The 22,553-nt window shown below is 43.0% G+C and overlaps 1 protein-coding gene across 1 annotated transcript in view; it reads left to right on the top strand.

Annotated features, from left to right (window-relative positions):
- Positions 1-22,553, top strand: part of LOC124612728 (myosin-IIIb-like) — a 261,346-nt gene that overhangs the window by 148,696 nt on the left and 90,097 nt on the right. Inside the window, 1 exon segment of the mRNA XM_047141099.1 lies at positions 19,513-19,661. Within this exon segment, the coding sequence (XP_046997055.1) occupies positions 19,529-19,661 (133 nt within the window). The 5' untranslated portion in view covers positions 19,513-19,528.

Here is a 22,553-nt window from a genome sequence, read left to right as displayed (position 1 = left end):
CCTTGAAGCTGGCTCCGCCACTAAATCACACGTTGAAATTAGTATCGGAAGACTTTTACGAGCTCCGTCTCTCTGGAGGACGTGAGAACGAGACAGGCTGGCGGCTGGCGTTGTGTTATTAGGGAGCCGTGGGACTGTATGGGCCGTCGCTCTTGCCGTGGAATCGAGGCCGCTGACGCAACCGGAAGAGCCTGGGTTCGCTTCCGGCGGCGCACGTCACGCGCCGCCAAGTCTCGAGTACGGCTTCACCTAATTGGATGTGCCAAATGGGATTTACCGCGCCGTCCCGGCAAGCACGGGGCGCACCCGCAAAATGGGATTTCGGCTGTTTGGTCAGGGACTGACTGGAGATTACAGGCCGAAGCCGGGAACGCTACGTGCACAACGTGGCGAGCTTTGCGCACGCTGCCGAACCGGTTGTGCCAGAGATGTCCCGTATACATTTTAATTTTTTCGTTGGCCTACGGCGCTACTGCTTCATAAACCTCCACACTGTGTAATGAGAATTCAAGCTACGAAAGACGTTTCTGATAATCTTCTAGAGAATTCGAAGGAATATGTCCCAGTTACTTTAACCTCCCTTGAAGGGCACACTGTCAATGTAGATGGGGCTCAGCTGGTACCAGTTGGTCATGTGGCCCTCCACGGCTGAAGTACGTCATGGAAATCAAGTGCATGAGTGTCCACTGGAATCTCTAAAGAAGAAGGCAAGACTAGGACATTGCCAAACTACTCTATGCCCTTTCTTGCACCCTCCCCCCCCCCCCCCTCATCCCCCATCCCCGTCCCTTGTGGACGCCTATGGTCAAGTGGTGTGTGTGTGTCTGTCGCTTTTATGGAAACAGCTTTATAAGGTGGGCAATATGGAGCCGAGACAGAATGGCAGAAAGGACCTATAGTGTTTGGACGTGCCCATGACTGCACGGTGAATGTAATAACTAGATTTTTGATGTATCAACGTAGACTGTCCAACGTGTCTACAGTGCACTACCCGCAGGAGTGCAGTGTGACGTAAGAACAGTAATCGTAAAAGATCCTAACCGACAGGTACCGAAGACGAGTGTCACTTCTTTGTCAACGGCGATTGGTTTCAGATCCGACAGCAATTATAGCTGTCGGGGATTGCACGTCCAACTCAACCAGCTTAAGCTAAAGTGGTGAAGGTATGGGAAAAGAATAACTGATGTTATGGCCTGACGATGTACTGCTGAGTTATAATGCCAAGTTCCTAGACGAATGTCTGGTTCGACTGAGGCGTAATATTATTTGTATTTATTTGACGTCTTTCAGTTTTCTTTCCAGGTCTTTCTAATGTTGGTTCGTACGCATTGCAACATATTTAGGGGCATCTCGGATGTAGTACGCTCCTTTGCCAGATCACCCGCTATTTCGTTGTTGTAGCTTCTTGTTCTTGCCTTGATCCGTAAGGAAAAAATTTTTCTTCGTGAGGGGTTGATGAACTGAGGCTACGTACCCATCATGGTGTGTAAAGTGGAGTTAAATGAATCATTTCAACTTTTTTGGCCCCAAATGGGTAGTAAATATTTTACTACTCTTGTTAAATCGTAATGGTGAATATATCGCAGTTATAAATTTATTATGATGAAAATACATTGCTTCAAGATCTGTTTGTCTTCACTGCAAATAGCAAAAATTAAAATGTTGAAATAACGGAAAATTAAATTGTGGGACTGTCTGAATCATAAAAGGGGCTACGTGAATCATTGAAAACTGTCACGCAGTTGTACGCAATATGGAAGAAAACACTCTTTAACCATGCGAGTAGTTGTTACATGCATTTCCCACAGCGGCACTGTTTACCACCACCAGCCCCCACACATATTTCGTAAAACCGCACCTAACACTTACCACACACGATCCTTTCCCATTTTCTTCACGCATCTAGGGTCGCAATATTTGATGTTGCAGGAACCACAAGGTATATTTTCTTCCTCCAACTCAGCGTCAGGTGATGACGAAAATGGATACTCTTGTGGATTTCAAGGTTTCTCTTGAGCATCCAGCGGATTTCTGAAACTCTTGACATTCTTTCTTTGGGAGTTTCCAAAATGAAATTTTCTCTTCCCTCTTGAAATATTGAGAATAACTAGTGGAGTGAGATGGCAAACTGAATTTTTCTCTCTTTGCTCGTGTGATACCGGTGGTTTTCGTTGGGGCAGTCAAAATAGAAGAAAATGATGAAAATGATGTTACTGATCTCTGACTTTCCGAAATTCTTGAAGGATTATAAGGGAATTTCAAGGTATGGGTTTATTTCAGATTCTCTAGTATCATAACGGGGCTTATGATTCAGGAATGTGGACAAAGAATGAAATTTGTATGATGGTATTTTGTTGGGACTGAAGGGAAAATTACTGTCCACTCAGATCCCTTCACAGAATTTCTTACATTGCCTAAATGACGCCTAAAATTTTACAAAAAAAATGTAATGGAGGCTTGGGGATTATTGTGTATAATCAAGCTGCATGAATACTTCAATAAAAAAGAAAATATATATATCATATTCCGATTCGGAAAGCTCCACGAAGACTGATTCATGTAGCCCCTTTCCTTTACTATTTTTTAAATGCAAGCTGTTGCTCAAATTTGCAAAAGATGCTGCTAGTTTTTCTGTTGACCAAGCTGGTGGATTCTATACAACTGGTAACGGAAATAATTATGTCTAGTATTCACGTACTTTAACAGCATACCTTATTTTAAACAGACTTAATGCTGCAAGGCGGACTTTTATAAGCAATATAATCTTACCTCTTCTATTTCCTTATGGATTATTGCTGTCTAGGTTAATATATTTGGAGAAAGCTTCTTACCGCTTGTAATGACTTGTCTACCAACGAACCTGTAACATAGTTGCATCCGGGCTGCACGCATGGTCTTATGAGTAGTAGAATATTTTCATATTTCTGTCCACATAGCCCCATGACTCAGAAACCCTCTCTCTACCAACCATATTTATTGGTACGTTTTGACTAGTTTTGTTGTTCAATCATTGGAATAGACGTCTTACATCGATCATTACAAAATTCAGTTGTCTGTCTGAGTAGGAGCATACTGCATTGCGGTCAATATGGCAATAGTTTTGGTCGTTTAAATGGAAGTTTCTAGAAACAACTCAAAAGTTTCTCGGTGGACCGTTTAAGGACCGTGGGACGCACAGCCCACAGCATTTTCTTGCTGTTCTACTTTCGGGGCCACCAGTTTGTTTCCTGGATGTTCTAGCTTTGCGTTTTCTGTTATTGTTTCGTTGTCCGAGACGAACACACCAAAGGATCCATTTAGCTAACTACTTCGTTCCCCTTACAGCGAACTCTATTGGTCTGATACCTATAGGATAGAGGAACGCACTGCCTCGTAGTTTGGTCCGTTTTACGCCACCAATCGATCCGTCCAACACGGCTATTAAATCATGGAGGATCTCTCTCACTCATCACAGCCTTGCTCCGACGTACAAGTAGGGCTATAAGACGTTTTCTGTAATGTTTTTAAATTTCTTCAATTTATAGTCCACAAGTTCAACCACAGGGATAAATATTTGATACTGACTACTGTATGGACAGCAAGTCGTAGCCTCTTCCACCTATTTCACTGTTTTGTTTTCTTTTTCTTCGTTTTTATATTTGCTTTGTTCTCTTTTCCCCTCTTCGCCTCTATTTTTAATATTAGTAGCTTTCTGTTTATTAGAGCTTCTTTCAGTAATATTAGGTAAAGAGTAGTTTTAAGGGATAATTTGGTAACCGTCAAACAAGAAGCCTAGCGTTCCTTCAGAGAAACAACTGTGAATGTACGTGCACTGCCAGAAAGCTCGTTCCTTGGCCGGAAATGAAGTAAAAACTTGAGGAAATAACAAAAATGCATATAAATTCTGTATTACTTGTTTTTGTAAAAGTGATATAAACACACGTTCCATATTAGCGATCTAAGTTAATGGACTATGAATAAAGATGAATTAATCCTAAGGGATAAAAATATTTTCGTGTACACATCAGAAAAAGCCCTAACTTAAAATGTCTTGTGTACGCTAGCCTATGGTCATCCTATTGGACACTTAGCTTAAGTGTAAGATTAAATGAAATTTTCTGTTGGATGGAAGGGAAGCACATTAGTGTCCTTAATTCTAGATATGTTCCTTACAACACTCTTCTTAACAAAACTGGTAAACATAGGCTCTTTTCTTGGCTTCACTCTTTACAAACATAATCTCTGTCGTCTCCAAATGGGCCTTCATAATGGACTTTATTTCCGAACTTATCAGGATTATTCACAAATATAATATTTAATCGAAGAAATAAAGCTCTTTTATTTCTCAACATCGTCTTCAGAGGTTTGCGCTTAGTTGAGTCCCATGAAACTTTAAAGATCAAAGTCATGTCTTCCAGCACCGACGTATTTCAACAAAATTTTCCACTCTCACATAGAAATTTACCTGTCTTAACAGTACTATCGTAGAACTCTGATTTCCATCTGTCACGCAAGCAGTTTCCATAAATACGTACAATGACTTCATAACAGTGCTAAAAATCTAACGCACACTTGACAGCCATAATGGTTTTGACATATGTCATTTCCCGCAATGAGTGCCTGTCAATTTAAAGTGAAGTGTTGACACCTGAGAGCGTATCGACGATTCACGTTTAATTGCCGCGTGGGATTAGCCGAGCGGTCTAAGGCGCTGCAGTCATGGACTATGCGGCTGGTCCTGGCGGAGGTTCGAGTCCTCCCTCGGGCATGGGTGTATGTGTTTGTCCTTAGGATAATTTAGGTTAAGTAGAGTGTAAGCTTAGGGACTGATGACCTTACCAGTTAAGTCTCATCAGACTTCACACACATTTGAACATTTTTTGAACACGTTTAATTAAATTTGTGTCCGTAGGTTACCGTTCTCCACAGATGCAGAAGTCATATCGCGGTAATAATTGCTTGATAATAAATACGTCTTCTTGCTCCACTCGTTATAGGTTGCTGGTTGTTGATATCCGAGCTGAGAGAAATAGGAGAGATTGCCGCCCGCTTGGCATGATAGGAGTACGTGCTTGATGAGCGGATTCTTATATTTGTGGTTTACTGTTTTGTCATCTGGAGGCGTTCCACAATCTTGTCGGCGTAAACGGATGGTACATTTTTCATTTAACGTGAACAGGTTGTCGAGTTCATTGGGCAAAGCTACTGGTGCTAAAGAAATGTGGGATGTTGAAGAACGAGATCATTCCGCCATTCGTCTAAACTGAATTTCTTAAATTATCGATAACTTAAATCTTGAGGGCAAGTTGGAGACTTGTCAGTGGACAGTATGGGCAACAATCTGTGGCTTTGTGCTGATGATGCTGTGGTGTACGTGAAGGTGTCGAAGTAGATTGACTGTAGAAGGATACAAGATGACTTAGTCAAAATTTGTAGTTGGTGTGATGAATGGCAACTAGCTGTAAATGTAGAAAAGTTTAAGATAATGTGGGTGAGTACGAAAAACAAACACACAATGTTCGGATTCACGTCATTTAAATATCTGGGCGTAAATTTGCAAAGCAACATTAAATGCCAGCCGCGGTGGCCGAGCGGTTCTAGGTGCTTCCGTCCGGAACTACGCAACTGCTACGGTCGCAGGTTCGAATCCTGCCTCGGGCATGGATGTGTGTGATGTCCTTAGGTTAGTTAGGTTGAAGTAATTCTAAGTTCTAGGGGACTGATGACCTCCGCTGTTAAGTCCCATAGTGCTCACAGCCATTTGAACCAACATGAGATGGAACGAGCATGTGAGGATTGTGGGAGGGAAGCCGAATGGTCGACTTCGGTTTATTAGCAGAATTTTAGGAAAATGTGGTTCATCTGTAAAGAAGACCGCATATAGGACTGGAGTGTTTGGAATCCCCATCAGGTTGGATTAACGGAAGCCATCGAAGCAATTCAGAGGCGGACTGCTAGGTATGTTACCGGTAGCTTCGAACAACACGTCAGCGTTATGGAGATGCTTTGGAAACTCAAATGGGAAACCCTGGAAGCAAAGCGAAGATCTGTTCGAGGAACGCTCCTGAGAAAATTTGAAGAACCGGCATTTGAAGCTGACTGCAAAATGACTCTACCGCCGCCAACATATATTTCGCGTAAGGGCCACGAAAAATTAGGTTCAAATGGCTCTGAGCACTATGGGACTTAACATCTGAGGTCATCAGTCCCCTAGAACTTAGAACTACTTAAACCTAACTAACCTAAGGATATCACACACATCCACTTCCGAGGCTGGATTCGAACCTGCGACCGTAGCGGTCGCGCGGTTCCAGACTGAAGCGCCTAGAACTGCTCGGCCACCGCGGCCGGCAGGCATGTAGGCAGTCGTGTTACCCTAGCTCTGTTTGCGAGCAGACAACGATCGCCGAAGCGTCGCAAAAAGCCTCGCCTTAGTTCGGGTGACACATCCTCCACTAGTCTAGGGGACACGGAAGCTACCGCACCGAAGAGACATCTGACATGGAACACGTGCCTTTCGAGGACGTTGAAAGGGTTCCTTCAGAAGATAAGCGAATGTCCTGCCTTCCAGAAGGTCCCTCTTCTTTGACACCGACTGACCCGGTACTGCCGACGGGGGAGTTAGTGACAGTGTCCCGGCAGCCACATCGAAATTCAGCGAAGGGTGTTTGTGGGATTGATGACCAATATGACTGGGCAGAACAAGTCGAAGGGATAGCGGAATTGCACTCCCACTTGATGACGGCTCACTTCCAGGACGCGCACCGCAGAACGAAAACAACGGAGGGCAACCCTCTGAGCACGAATAGTAGACTAAAGCATTTGGAGTTTACAATGACATGACACGAGCGTGACAACGGCGACGGACCAAGCATATAAGGTGAACATTAACACCGTACGACAGCTTGCAAAGATGCAACTTTTCCGAAACATGATGTACGCCATGAACGTAGATATTTTGCTGGCGCAGGAAATCTACAATGCTGCCTTTCGCGACGTACGTGGTTACAACATTTACCTAGCGCCGACTCCAGACTTAGGACGTGGCACGGCGATACTAGCCGGGAAGGGATTCGGTGTGTAGGCCTACCTAGATTTCCTCCGGCCGGCGCGGGGTTTGGCGATGACCGTGAACGGCATTCGTATTGTCGACATCTATGCACCCTCCGGATCTGACAATCGACGGGCGCGTGCGCAGTTCCACTCGGAGGAGGTTGCGCCCCTATTCCATGCAGATACGATCACGTCTTGGTAATAGACTACAGGATTTTGATTGTGTTCTCACACCGAAGGATCAAGCCCCGAATTTTAGCGCCTGCTAGGAATCGCCCTCGATCTGCCGCGACATGACACTGACACGTGGGAAAACATCCATGGGCAGCGTGAGGCCTACACGTTTTTTACTAGCCACTCGGCGAGCACACTGGATCGAATTTATGTATCTGGCTGGTTACTAGATCATATGTTGACTACTGAACGTTGACTCACAGCTTTTACGGAGCACCTTGCATATTTATGGTCGTTAAACCCCCCATGGTAGCGAGTTTGCCGGAGCCGTAGTTCGTGGAAACTTAATTCATCCTCATTAGTGGATCCCGAGGCGGATCGAAGCAACGTGGCAGACATGCATTCACCGTCTCCCGATGCACCGTACGGCTCTTTCATGGTGACTGCAAATGTGCAAAATCGGCGATACGAAGAGCTCTCATAACTAATGGCAAGGAGAAAGCGAGATGGCTCCGCGATACACTTGAATATTGCTACGTGGTGCTCCGTGACCTGTCCTCTAGGGCCCCATCGGCCGAGCGTCAAGCGGAAGTCCATCGCATTCAGACGTGCATTTTATCGGTGTTACCACTGCGACACTCTCGTAAAATACATAAATACATTCAATGGGAGGGGTGAACCTCATGCTCCATTAGGAAACTTCAAATATTTGTCTTAAATTTAGTTGGGTTTAACCTTAAAGCTCCTCTGCCAGTGATTCCCAAACTGTTTCTTTTTCCTGTTTCTTTTACACGAGGGATGAAGTGGGAAAAGCTATCAAAAAGTTTCTCGAGATAGGCTGTAATATACGATAAGTAAGCTGAATGCAGAATTGCTGATATCCCTTTCTAAACTATACCTTACGTTTTTTGTTACAGCTTATTCCAGTCAGTTCTGTTTCTTCAGAATCACTGTATGTATTGATAAACCATTTTGCTATTTCCATAGTCAAAACGTCCTAAAATCCAGTTTTAAAGTCTGTGTTGAGGTCATTTAAATGTTGAACGTAGTTTTCAAATATCATCATCTTGCCATTTTGTCTGTGGCAAACAGGGAAACTGGGAAAATTCACGCTGTCCAATGTTTTGCTTCGTCAGTTTAATTCTGGTAAGAAGAGCTGAAACGCTGTACTTTGTTTTAAGCAAATTTAGACTGTCACCTTGTAACTGCAAGATAACCTATTAAAGTTAGTAAATGAATCTGTTACATAAGCGGTTTCTGGTTTCTACTTGATTAAATTTTCCTTTAGAGTTGGATCTTTAGCATACAAAAACTGTAAAACATCCTCAAAAAGTGAGAAAAATCTTGTCAAACAAACGCCTTTTGACAGCCAGCGAACTTCAGTGCGCAGGAGTAATCGATCGAAGAATTCAACGTTTTGCTTCGAATTTTGTTTATAAATTGAGGATAGTGATCCAGTCTGTCACTCAGATTTTTAGCAACTAAAAGTTGTCGTTGGATGACACAGTGTATTGCAAACAGTCTCAGTACATTTTGTTTTAAATGGCTGATAAATCCACGATAGTGACCAAACGTGGCGAGCGCTCGGTCTGCTGCCATTAATATTGTGTGTGATAAAGTGCAGCACAACCTAGTTTTTTTTTTTTTTTTTTTTTCCTTTGGAATGAGGGAAGACGCCATGAGTTGTCCCCACTGTGGTTTTACAGGTTTTGCTGTAAAATGTTTTATCATTATGGCCCCTTCTCAGAAGATCCTCGAGCATGGATGGTTTCATAGCTTCATTGCTTAACTTTTTTTTTCCATACGAGCATGTAGGTAATGGTTTTGGCGGCAATGGCAGAACAAAGTCCAACTTCAAATAATAAAAACCGTTCTGTTTGTATTTAATTTTGAATTCGGCGATGTTTACCAGTTGATTGTCGATAAAAATAAAGCTGTTCAGGTAAATATGACAAGACATAGCAATCAAAATCGACACTCTTAACGTCAAGTCATGATCTCTATGCAATCGGAGATGCTACAAAAAGATAATTTGATAAAAAAACTATTTACTTACTTTTTCCGGTACTCCCAAACAACTTTAAATTCTATGGTGCCTATCTGTAGCCTGTTCACAAAGAGGTGGACGAGGGCTCCGTAATTCTTGATCCGCTGAAGTCGGCCGACTGCGGCCCGCTGATGTTCCGTGTTCAGCCGCTGCCAACCTCGGCAACGCAGCACAGAATCTTGCGTATGTAGCAGCTATGAAGCAGTGTGCGATTTGCAGGGGAGATTGGGGGGGATTTCCCCCCCTCTGCATCAGACCATCCCCTCCTCTGGCTTTAGTTTATGCATCCCAACCTGGGATGTTTATTTCCCACGCACTGGAGTAAAACTTTACATATAATTTAAATTTGTGGAGCCGAACACTGAAAGTTTTTAATACAGTCTTACCATTAATACTATTAATATGTTTGCTTATTAATTTTGAAAAAGTGTTATGTAGTAGTTAAGCATTTCAAAACATTTAGAACTAAATCATCATTCTCATGTTTTCATTGTTGCTTTCGTCTAAGGTGCGTCATCCGTTTACTTGCGAGCTTGCGAGGGAAGTAGTGTGGCAGTCGTACCGCAGAGTTGGGTGAGCTGGGGGCTGAAAGTCCCACCCCGGGCCCTGACACAGGGTGGTGACCGGCCCGGTACCTGTGCAAACATTTACCGTTAGGCCACCTTTTGCAACGGTATGGCGCGGGCTAACGCGCCTGGGACGAAAGCACACACTACTAAATAACGCACCATCGTCTGCTTCTAGTTCCTAGGGTACTATTTCGTGGACCTTCTTCAAATACTCTTCTCTTCCACCATCGTTTTCTTTTCCTTTGTTTTTCATTTCCATTGTTAACTGCCTGTGCAAGTACCAAGTAGGCCGCCGCTGCGATCACTTTATCATCCATTATACTGCAAGACCGACACACGTGTGGCATAAATTCTGTTGCTTTGGTATAAATTAACCTGCCGCATACAACATACGCCGCAAGATGTTGCCTGTTGTAGCATGCTACAAGACGACGCACGCCACATTTCCGTAGCGTGCCACAATGTTGCAAGACGTCGCCCCAGCGTAAACGAGGCTTTAGAGCCAGGTCTGTATTGTATGGTGGATATGATGTGTTGCGTACGAAACTAAAACCTGTAATCAGATCCAAAAGTCGTGGAAAACTGTGAAGAGGTGTCATCCTGCAGCAAGATAACGATCGCCCACATTCTGCCAAACGGACAGCCGACGCAATACAGGAGTTGAGATTCGAGGTGCTGGAACATCTACCATACTGTACAGACCTGGCTCCAAGTGATTTTCACATGTTTGGACCCTTAACGGAAGCACTACAGGGAAGAAGATTTGAAAGTGATGAAGACCTCATTGCTGCGGTGCAAAATTGGTTACAGATGCCACCGAAAAACGTATTTTCTGATGAAATAAAAAAAAACTCGTAAAACGTCGGGAAAACTGCATTGAAGTCCAGGGAGGTTACGTAGAAAACGCATGTTTCAGTTTTTTATCATCAGAATAAGCACAGCTTTTCACAAATGTGCCTTTACTTTTTGATTTCCCGTCGTATACCTGTATGTAGATGATTTTGTGAATAAGCTTTACCTATAATGTACTTTTAAAGATATAACAAGGGATGGCTTTTCTGATAGTGCATACGCGTGAATAGTGAGTTTCGGCATTAACATCTATTTATAAATAACTGTTTAACCATGGGTAACACCACGGTCCAAGCTAGTAACATACGTAATTATACTAACCCCCTAAGACATCCACCCCACTGGTAAAAGCGCAAATCGCACACTGCTGTGAAGTGATTCAAGTGCCGTGTTGCGTTGTGTCGCAAATTATAATCCACCCCTTGAGTGACGAAGCGACTCCTGGGCCATCACGGGCGGCACTAGGTACTCTTTCCATTCCTCGGAGGAGGACAAGGGATTGTACTTTACTGAATGGACTAGGAAAATAATAAATAATGTCGCTGAGTGTTGCGAGCAGCAGAGCGAAAATAAGAGTTGCTCCACTCTCTGACTTAGCCGGGGAGACACACAGTGAGAAGAATGCGGAATTTTGACTGAGGTGCGTCAAACTGGGATCCACTCTCGTGGACCCCCATTTACATCTAATGCACTCCCAATTTTGTTTATCGCTGACGTGGAGCCCTTGCAAGTTGGAGTCGACCTGTAGGGGCCGACGTAGACGACTTTAGGAACCGCTGTTCTAAGATAATATGTGGAAAATAATAACCACACAGTTAGGTGTTCTATCTAGTGATAGCAGCAGGGGTGAAACCAGGCTGGTATGACCAGGGAATCGCTCCTGAAACTAAGTTGCCTCTGGAAACAAAACAAATGAGGAATATAATGAATACAGAGCAAAGCAATCAATTAAATTTTTTTTAACAAGACCGGGATTCGAAGCCGGGTCCCTGCTCACCAGGCATATGCATTAACAATTGCGCCACCCTGGCACAGCAGCTAACACAGCTGCACAGATTGTCCTAGTACATCTCCCTCCCTAATACAAACTCCAGTCCACGCCACAGTCCGTCTTTATGTTCCCCTTCTTAATTCGTATCAGCATTACAGAGGCTCTCCAACATAGGAATAACGAAATTGAACGAAATGTGAAAAATACTGCATTTATTACTAATCTATGAAATTATATGTTCCAGAGACATATTCTCAGCTTTATCCTTTACAGGCCGAAGCAATGACTAATGTGTCACCTATGCCCGAGGTACAGACAAGAGTATTCCCACTTCGTTCTGTATTAAGGTGATGTCACTATTGCAGAGGCTCTCCAACACTGAATAAGAGTTAAGAAGGAAGATGGTCTTAGGTGTGAATTGGAGTTTGTATTAGGGAGAGAGACATAATAGGGTAATCTGTGCAGCTGTGTTGCCTGCGGTGCCAGGGTGGTGCAGTGGTTAGTGCATCTGTCTGCTGAGCAGGAGACACAGGTTCGAATCCTGGCCCAGGTACAATTTTAATTCATTGCTTTCGCCTGTATTCATTATTAAAGGTAAATTTGAGACTTGACATGTCTCTGGACATTTAATTTCATATGGCTAAACGAGGAAGAATTAACATGGGAAAGAAATGTGGAAAATTTAGTGAAATCTGTCAGTCAAGAGAAGTCTTCGCTATATTAAAATAATGAACGTTTGTTTTGGAAATCACCCTGACATAAATATTTGCGAATCATTTATCTCTTTTACCAAGATCAAAGAGCAGCCTGCATCTAGATACAAATATCAGTTTACTAAATACATCCAACAAAAGGGTCTAGATGTGAGCAAGTGTTTGTGGCAAGGCTGACGGTGTATCCGCCATGAGTGGTGGGTGCAATGGTGTGCAAAAAAGGATCAGGTCACAATTAAGATTTAGGCGCTGTAGAGGCTAAGAGACTAATCAAGAAACAGCTCTGTGTATCGAAACAGTTGAGAATATCTACAAATTCCTTTAATCACAGCATGCTACGATAGTAGGGTTTAAAAACTTTTTTCGTGAGCACTTACAGGGTAACGCTAAAGACAATAAATCCATTGCATTGGGCTGGCAGATAGGAAACCTTCTATCCAGTACGATATGCATTGACTTATCTAAGGCTATGACAAAAATAATTCGTGATAGTAAAAAATATAAAAAAATGTAGCTGCAGGTCTTGAAAACATTCTCTCGCCCTTTCAAGATTCAGTACAACAGACTAGAGAGAATCAGGTATGAAAGTATGGACACTGACTTATTAGGAAGGGTGCTGTCAGAAACGAGATTGGAGGCTTAGGATTTAACATCCCGTCGACGTCGAGGTCATCAGAGAAGCAGCTCGAATACGGAACGAATGGTCAACGAAATCGGCTGTATCCTTTTCAAAGGAAACAACCCCGGCTTCTGTCTCAACCGATTTGGGGTAATTCATGGAAAACCTCAGTCTGTATGGGCGGACGGGGATCTGAATCGCTGTCCTCCCAAATGCGAATCCACCGTGCCAACCACTGCAATATATCACTCTAGAGCTCTCAGAGATACACTACAGGAAAAAAATAACACACCATTTTAGAAGTTTCCAGTTCATTCAAAATTTGTTGCAACAGTGCATATGGAGTACATGAAACGATTACGTTTACAGATCAAATGCACAAGCGGTTCTGTGGTACCGGGTAGCGAACCACGCTGAAGCACCCATATTAGTACGTGGTGTATCCTCCACAGGTGGCAATGCAGGCGCTGCATCTGGCATCCAGTCGATCGTACAGATGGGGAATATTGTCCTGGGATCCGATATGCTACGCCTGCTGGACCTGTTCACATTGTTCCGTAAGAGTTATTGGCTGACCAGTCGCATGAGTCACTTCTCGTCCCATCAAATCCAACACATGCTTGATTGGAGAAAAGTCCGGAGATCGTTCTGACCAGGGAAGTTCCTGAACGTCTTGCAGAGCACGTTGAGTTTCAGAGGCATAGAGTGAGCGAACATTATCCTGTCGGAACAATATATCACCTTCCTGTTGCAAGAACGGCAAAAGAACGGGTCTAACAACAACATTCTGCAAGTACGAAGTGCTGGTTAGCGTCTCCTCCATAAACACCAAAGGTGAACTAGAGTTGCAGCTTATCGCACCATAGACTACAAGGCCTCGTGTGGGGGCAGTGTGTCTCGGATGAATGCACTCGAAGAGACAGTGCAGACAAAATTACTAAAATAATAGCTCGCACAGTGGCTCAGGTGCATTCGTTCTTCGCACGCTCCATCCACTAATGGAAGGGAACAGACCTTAATATGTCATTCAGTAAAAAGCATGGTGCACCACGCAATTTATCGTGTTTCGCAGAGTAAAGCTAAAGATATACAGGGTATCTTACAAGGGAACCTCCCCATCGCACCCCCCTCAGATTTAGTTATAAGTTGCCACAGTGGATAGGCCTTGAAAAATTGAACACAGATCAATCGAGAAAACAGGAAGAAGTTATATGGAACTATGAAAAAATAAGCAAAATATACAAACTGAGAAGTCCATGTGCAAGATAGGCAACATCAAGGATAGCGTGAGCTCAGGAGCGCCATGGTCCCGTGGTTAGCGTGAGCAGCTGCGGAACGAGTGAAAAGTTTAATTTTTTATTTTCAGACAGTTATTATCTGTCCGTCCGTCCGTCCGTCCGTCCGATGCGAGGTAACTGCGCTGTAGTATGGGGACGCTCCACCTAAATCGGGCAAGGTAGAGGAATCTTTTTACCTGTTCGCCAAGTGTACAAGTTCCTGTGGAGGAATCGGTTGACCTATGACCTTGCGATCAAATGTTTTCGGTTCCCATTGGAGAGGCACGTCCTTTCGTCTACTAATAGCACGGTTTTGCGTGCGGTCGCAAAACACAGCCACTAAACTTATTACAGTGAACAGAGACGTCAATGAACGAACGGACAGGTCATAACTTTGCGAAAATAAAGTAAGTAGACTTTCACTCGAGGGAAGACTTGAACCAAGGCTCCCTCGTCCCGCAGCTGCTCACGCTAACCACCGGACCACGGCGCTCCTACGTTCACATTATCCTTGATGTTGCCTATCTTGCGCATGGACTTATCAGTTTGTATATTTTGCTTATTTTTTTCATAGTTCCACACAACTTCTTCCTGTTTTCTCGATTGATCTGTGTTCAGTTTTTCAAGGCCTATCCACTGTGCCAACTTATAACTAAATCTGAGGGGGGTGCGATGGGGAGGTTCCCTTGTTAGAAGAAATGTTCAGTATTCGGGCGTATGACAGGATGGATCATTCGAAGCTAAAAAGTCCAGTGAATATGGGCTCTTAAGTGGTCACCTAAAGGGCTATAAGCACTTGTTCAGTACAGGAGATGGTTTACAGTAGCGAAGATGAACAAGTGCTTATAGCTCTTAAAGTATGTGTTTTAGATGGATGATCGATCATGTCATACCCCTGAATATTGACCATTCCTCTTGAGACACCATATGGATGCTTAAGTTGTGTAGGAGATGAATGAACACCAAATACTAATTTTTCTTTTTTAATGCACGAGTATGCATTTACGAGAACAAGAAGAAACTCATTTAACTAAAAAAATGGCTCTGAGCACTATGGGACTCAACTGCTGAGGTTATTAGTCCCCTAGAACTTAGAACTAGTTAAACCTAACTAACCTAAGGACAACACAAACATCCATGCCCGAGGCAGGATTCGAACCTGCGACCGTAGCGGTCTTGCGGTTCCAGACTGCAGCGCCTTTAACCGCACGGCCACTTCGGCCGGCTCATTTAACTAAGATACGAATTTAGGTAATGAAGCAGTCACGTACATGTATTTAGCAGTTGACATTTTTACATCTATAGTCGAACTTACGCACCTCTTTAAATATTTATTCTTTTTTGTTTTGCGCTGTAATACATTATTAGATATTTCACGTTTTGTAACATTATTAAATTTTAATTAATTAGGTTTTCTTGTTTTCATTCTGAACGTAAGAATAGTGCCTTACTAGTTAAAAATTCTCATGAAATATTTTGGTTACAAAAAAATATTTTGGTTACAAAAAATATTTTGGTAACAAAAAATATTTTGGTTTTATGTTTAGTTAAAATTTGTATTGGGTACTGTACAGTAATTACGTGCAAATGATGCAGGGATGAATAGCTGTTTGATGTATGGATAAATCGGGGAAACTTAGCTAATATTATTATACACTCCTGGAAATTGAAATAAGAACACCGTGAATTCATTGTCCCAGGAAGGGGAAACTTTATTGACACATTCCTGGGGTCAGATACATCACATGATCACACTGACAGAACCACAGGCACATAGACACAGGCAACAGAGCATGCACAATGTCGGCACTAGTACAGTGTATATCCACCTTTCGCAGCAATGCAGGCTGCTATTCTCCCATGGAGACGATCGTAGAGATGCTGGATGTAGTCCTGTGGAACGGCTTGCCATGCCATTTCCACCTGGCGCCTCAGTTGGACCAGCGTTTGTGCTGGACGTGCAGACCGCGTGAGACGACGCTTCATCCAGTCCCAAACATGCTCAATGGGGGACAGATCCGGAGATCTTGCTGGCCAGGGTAGTTGACTTACACCTTCTAGAGCACGTTGGGTGGCACGGGATACACGCGGACGTGCATTATCCTGTTGGAACAGCAGGTTCCCTTGCCGGTCTAGGAATGGTAGAACGATGGGTTCGATGACGGTTTGGATGTACCGTGCACTATTCAGTGTCCCCTCGACGATCACCAGTGGTGTACGGCCAGTGTAGGAGATCGCTCCCCACACCATGATGCCGGGTGTTGGCCCTGTGTGCCTCGGTCGTATGCAGTCCTGATTGTGGCGCTCACCTGCACGGCGCCAAACACGCATACGACCATCATTGGCACCAAGGCAGAAGCGACTCTCATCGCTGAAGACGACACGTCTCCATTCGTCCCTCCATTCACGCCTGTCGCGACACCACTGGAGGCGGGCTGCACGATGTTGGGGCGTGAGCGGAAGACGGCCTAACGGTGTGCGGGACCGTAGCCCAGCTTCATGGAGACGGTTGCGAATGGTCCTCGCCGATACCCCAGGAGCAACAGTGTCCCTAATTTGCTGGGAAGTGGCGGTGCGGTCCCCTACGGCACTGCGTAGGATCCTACGGTCTTGGCGTGCATACGTGCGTCGCTGCGGTCCGGTCCCAGGTCGACGGGCACGTGCACCTTCCGCCGACCACTGGCGACAACATCGATGTACTGTGGAGACCTCACACCCCACGTGTTGAGCAATTCGGCGGTACGTCCACCCGGCCTCCCGCATGCCCACTATACGCCCTCGCTCAAAGTCCGTCAACTGCACATACGGTTCACGTCCACGCTGTCGCGGCATGCTACCAGTGTTAAAGACTGCGATGGAGCTCCGTATGCCACGGCAAACTGGCTGACACTGACGGCAGCGGTGCACAAATGCTGCGCAGCTAGCGCCATTCGACGGCCAACACCGCGGTTCCTGGTGTGTCCGCTGTGCCGTGCGTGTGATCATTGCTTGTACAGCCCTCTCGCAGTGTCCAGAGCAAGTATGGTGGGTCTGACACACCGGTGTCAATGTGTTCTTTTTTCCATTTCCAGGAGTGTATTTAGCTTCACCAAATTAATTAAAATGAAGTTATTTATTTCTTAAAGTCTGTTTCACTTATTTGACTTTTGACACAAGTGGGAGGACAGCAGCCGTTTTAATGGCGTAATCTAGTTTTTTGTTTACGTGAGGGGGGAGGGGGGGGGGAGTGGCTGTGAGATTCGAAGTGTGGGCGACGTTTTGTTGTGATGGGAATGGAGTGTAGTAGAGGAACGTAGAAAGGGGAGGGGCATCTCCTCTTCATGTACTTGCCCAGGAATCATATGGCAGTAGCCTATTTACGCCCCTAAACTTACTACGTAGTCATCATCGGATGATCTGTCTGTAAAAAAGAGAAAGAAGGATGATAAGGTACTAGTAAACTAAATTACAACTCAAACAAACTGATGTGGAGCGCTACCCGTTCTTGAATATGTTGCTAGTTTGTAGCGTGTAGATAGCCCGTACAGACGCGTCTTACACGCCCCTCTACCCTACTCGGAGACTACCGGTACATTTGGTTTATCTACACTAAAAAAAATAACGCTTTAGTAATTTTCACTGTGAGAAGCCTTTCTATCACAGTTTTATATTGTGAATAGTTTTAACCAAAACTTATCATTTGACAACTTTGTACTATTACCTAGGAAACTGTGGTCTTCCGTTCCAACTATCAGAACGCACGTATGCTTTCATTGTGAGTGCCTCTTCATTCTCTCCTCAGTTAAGGAGTTAATCTATAACGATTCGAGTGCGGTACGAGTTTGATTTGTAATTTATATTCCTAGTATTTTACTATCCTTTTTCTTTCTTTTTAAAAAGACCATCTGATTATCACTTGGTAGTAATACTAAACCCTGAATGATACCACTAATCTTTTCCTTTGATGTCCAACGGAACATAACATGTCGTTTGTATTATTGATTGTAATGTAATTGTAATATTCATCAGAAGCGTCCGTTTTCGCCTGAAATACTATCATCCATTGTTGATGAACTGCAAGACTGTGTAACCTTTGAGGGTTTTGCTCTACACAGTTTTCCTGCTGGCCCACAGAAGGTTACCGTGGACCTGAACATGGATAGCGCATGAAAATTTGTTTCAACCAGAGCGTCCTTAAAAAAAATTTCTTTCTTCAAAAGTTTTTCGAGTTGCAATGTTTTTCCTTTTGCCACAAAATTTGTTACGCAATATAGATAAAACGCAGTCAAACATGTACGTGGCAAAAGAACAGGGAATTACCTCAAAGGCATATCGCCTAGTGCTCATTCTTGTGAAAAATAGAAGCCAATTGTTTGGAGAAATGGAACAGCTGTAACGTTGGAGGAAGCAAGATCGACGAAAACAGTAGCAACGAGGAACGCAAACTCGTTAGCGCAGATAAGGCTGTTTTAAATGAGAAAGTAAGGGCTGACCGCCAGATTTTCAACATTTGAGAACACCAGTTTTATTATGATGAATATTCGGTTATACTCTTATCGAAAGAGAATTTGATTTAATAAATATTAACCAATCAATAGTTCACATGTTACGGAAAAGTTGTAATTTGTTGTTCTCTCTCTCTCTCTCTCTCTCTCTCTCTCTCTCTCTCTTTACCATAGGAATGGAGGTACATTTGAAAATACACTCTTTAAAGTACAGGTATTGTTTTATTGAAAATAATTTTACATTTGAAAAAGGTTTTGTCATGGGAGAAGGGGGGGGGGGGGGGGGAGGAGGAGAAGAGAAGCACTCACCAATAAAATTTATTTCTTGTGGTATGACATGTCTCGAAATTGACTGTCTCATTTATATAAAAAATGTCGATTGCCTTGCCCCCAGACCCTGCGGAAAAAATTATATGGACGCCCATTTGCAAGTTAATGTCCTTTAAATTTTTCCCCACACAACAAATGTCGAGGTTACATTTAAATGCGATTCTAACTATAACACACAAAATTTTAAGTTAGACGAGTGAAAAGAGAAATGATGATTTCTGATCTTCCTTTATTTCTAACTAACAATACATGTGGACTAAATGCCAAATTTACAAAATAACTGAAGGTGCCCTGTTATTTGATCATACAACTCTGCAGGCAGACAGTTTTTTTTTCCAGAAGTTTAGCTGTTGCTGTCCTGTGTTGCACTATATATTAATGTGATAGTCCTAACCCTGTTGACATCAGTCCCTTTGTTTTATAGGCTCGATCCAGCCAAGATGGCATACCGCGGCCTGTCTCAGCATGTGAACTTCGAGCAGCTGAACGACCCAGGAGATCGTTTCACACTACAGGAGCTCATTGGCGAGGGCACCTACGGCGTTGTCTACAGTGCAAGAGATACCACCACTGGCAAGTACCTGCTCGCTGATATGCGTTGTAGCTGCCTAAACAAGTGTTTGCAGGTGCAATTTCTTGTGAAGTAGCCAATGGAAGATTCATTAGATTAGAAACTTCATGTGGTGAAATCCATAGGGCAGTACCAGTCAACCATGAAAACCGCCTGTAGTGTACTCTAGAGAAAACTAATTTGTGGGACCTCACTCATCCAGTTTCTCAGTTACATTGCTAGAGAACCAATAAAGTGGGAACCCAAGCCAATTCAAGATTAAAGTAATACTTCAATATCCTCTCTTTCTACAAATCATCTTAATATCTAGGTTCCGGGATTGAAATGGTTCTGTTAGCTGCATGACACATAATAATGTTTGTTGTATAGCTGCATGCAGCTAGTAATGTACTTTAATGTTTTTAAAATAACTTTCAAATGTAAAGGAAAAAACTTAAATGTTTTCATGTTATTATGGTGTAAAAATTAAATTTATATGATTTCCTGGCCTTTTACTAATTTATATGTTGACTTGTTGTGCATTGCTGAAGGTTCTCATTCTTAATGAAATCTATAGAAGACAAGGAACGAATTCTTATACTTAAATGGGGGCAAAACACCTCAAGAATGTAGCTTCCACATTAAACTGTTATGCGATTAAGTAAAAACAAAAACTGCTTGCAGAAAAGAGGAAAAGGAGCACCATATTTTACATTTGCAACAACTATAAGCATTCAAGCAATAAAATTGAAGAGTGAAGATGAACTGTTTTATTCAGGTTTGGTGCAAAACCTAGGGTTCCTTAGATGTAAGTTATTGTTGTTAAGAGTATTGCACTATAAGTAAGTGTGAAACAATTCAGTTCTCTTCAATATTTATGAGGGCTATTCATAAATTAACCTCCAGTTGACAATTGAAAGTAAGCAAGTGCTTGCAGATACCATTGTGGCACTTGTCATTGCAAAAGGAGACTTTGAAGGTCATTTTGCATCAGCCAACTCTCTGTTTCATTCTTAGAGTATAAGCAGCAAGCAATTGAAATGGACTGTGTTATTGTCTCTCTCAGCAATTGTGACATACATTCCGCCATTTGCTTCCTGTGTGCTGCAGGAGTCAATGCTGCCAAGATACGAGATTGATTATACTGTGTATATGGTGTTGGAGTTGAGAGTGATGGTGGTGTTAGAGAGTGGCGCAGAAAATTCAAGGCTGGTTACATAGATGTTCATGATGAAAGTGGTCGAGGATGTCCTTAAGAAGCGACTGAAGAACTTGGGCGACGTAACTTTTGTGAACAGTGGGTACCAAAATATGTAACCGGTATTCACAAACTGAAGGAAAGAATGGATCCCCCCTAGACATTGCTTCAGCACTATCATAAAGAGTGGGAGGAATTTCTGAACTGTGAATGAGACTTAGGCCGAGTGCATGAACCCGGAAACTAATTACCAGTCCAACAGTAGATGCACACTCTTTTCCCTAGTAAGCCTAAAAAAAAATTCACGCAGATGCTGTTAGATCATAAAATGATGTTCCATTTTTCTGGGATTGCTAAGAAAGAATTTGAGTAATGGCAATAGACTTCTCTATGTGGTAATGTATGTGTATGAATTGGAAACAAAGAACTGATTTTTACATAGTACATAACAGTTGTGGTCTTCCAGCACTTCACCTGGGTTTTACTCATGTGCTTATCTGCTGTTGACTCTCACAAGTGTGTGGGCATTAACTGCCAACTGCACTACATGATGTTATGCGATTTATTGCCTGTCATGGACTTTTTACTACTATGAGTCAAGCAGAGATACTAACATGTTAACAGAGGTATGCAGACTGGAGATTTTGGTTTGTGGTGTATAAATGTTGGCTTCTACATCTACATCTACATCTATACTATGCAAACCACTGTGGTGTGCATGGCAGAGGCTACATCCCATCGTACCAGTTATTATGGTTTCTTCCTGTTCCATTCATGTGTGGAACATGGGAAGAATGATTGTTTGAATGCCTCTGGGCATGAAGTAATTATTCTTACTTTATCCTCACCATCCCTATCTGAGTGTTACTTAGGGGTTGTAGTATGCTCCTAGAGTAGTCATTTAAAGCCAGTTCTTGAAACTTTGTCAACAGACTTTCTCAGAGTAGTTTGTCTATCATCAAGAGTCTTCCTGTTCAGTTCCTTCATCATCTCTGTGATACTCTCCCATGTATTAAACAAACCTGTGACCATTTGTGCTACCCTTCTCTGTGTACGTTCAATATCCCCTGTTAGTCCTATTTGGTTTGGGTCCCACATACATGAGTGATATTCTAGAACTGGTTGGACGAGTGATTTGTAAGGAATCTCCTTTGTAGATTGATTGCAGTTCCCTAGTATTTTGCCAGTAAACTGAAGTCTACCACCTGCTTTACCCACAATTGGACCTATGTGATCATTCCATTTTGTATTCCTACAAAGTGTTACACCCCGGTATTTGTATGAGTTGGCCAATTCCAACAGTGACTCAGTGATATTATAGTCATAAGATAATACATTTTCTTTTTTCATTTTGTGGAGTGCACAATTGTACATTTCGGAACATTTAGAGCTAGTTGGCAATCTCTGCACCACATTGAAATCTTATCAAGATCTGACTGAACATTCATGCAGCTTTTTTCCTATCAGAACTGCATCATCTGCAGAAAGCCTGATTTCACTATTAGTATTGTCTGCAAGGTCATTAATATACAACATGAACAGTAAAGATACCAATGCACTTCCCCGTGAGACATCTGAAGTTACTTCTACATCTGATGATCGATGACTCTCCATCCAAGATAGATGTGAGGGAGATGCTGTAGTGCTGCCTGTGGGAGTATGCAGGGACAGAATAGTTGGCTGCTAGATGCATCCTCAGGAGACAGTGTTATGAATT

This window comes from Schistocerca americana, chromosome 4 (genome assembly GCF_021461395.2).
Source record: "Schistocerca americana isolate TAMUIC-IGC-003095 chromosome 4, iqSchAmer2.1, whole genome shotgun sequence".
In the NCBI taxonomy this organism is placed as follows: domain Eukaryota; kingdom Metazoa; phylum Arthropoda; class Insecta; order Orthoptera; family Acrididae; genus Schistocerca; species Schistocerca americana.
This window is presented reverse-complemented; position numbering and strand designations above follow the sequence as displayed.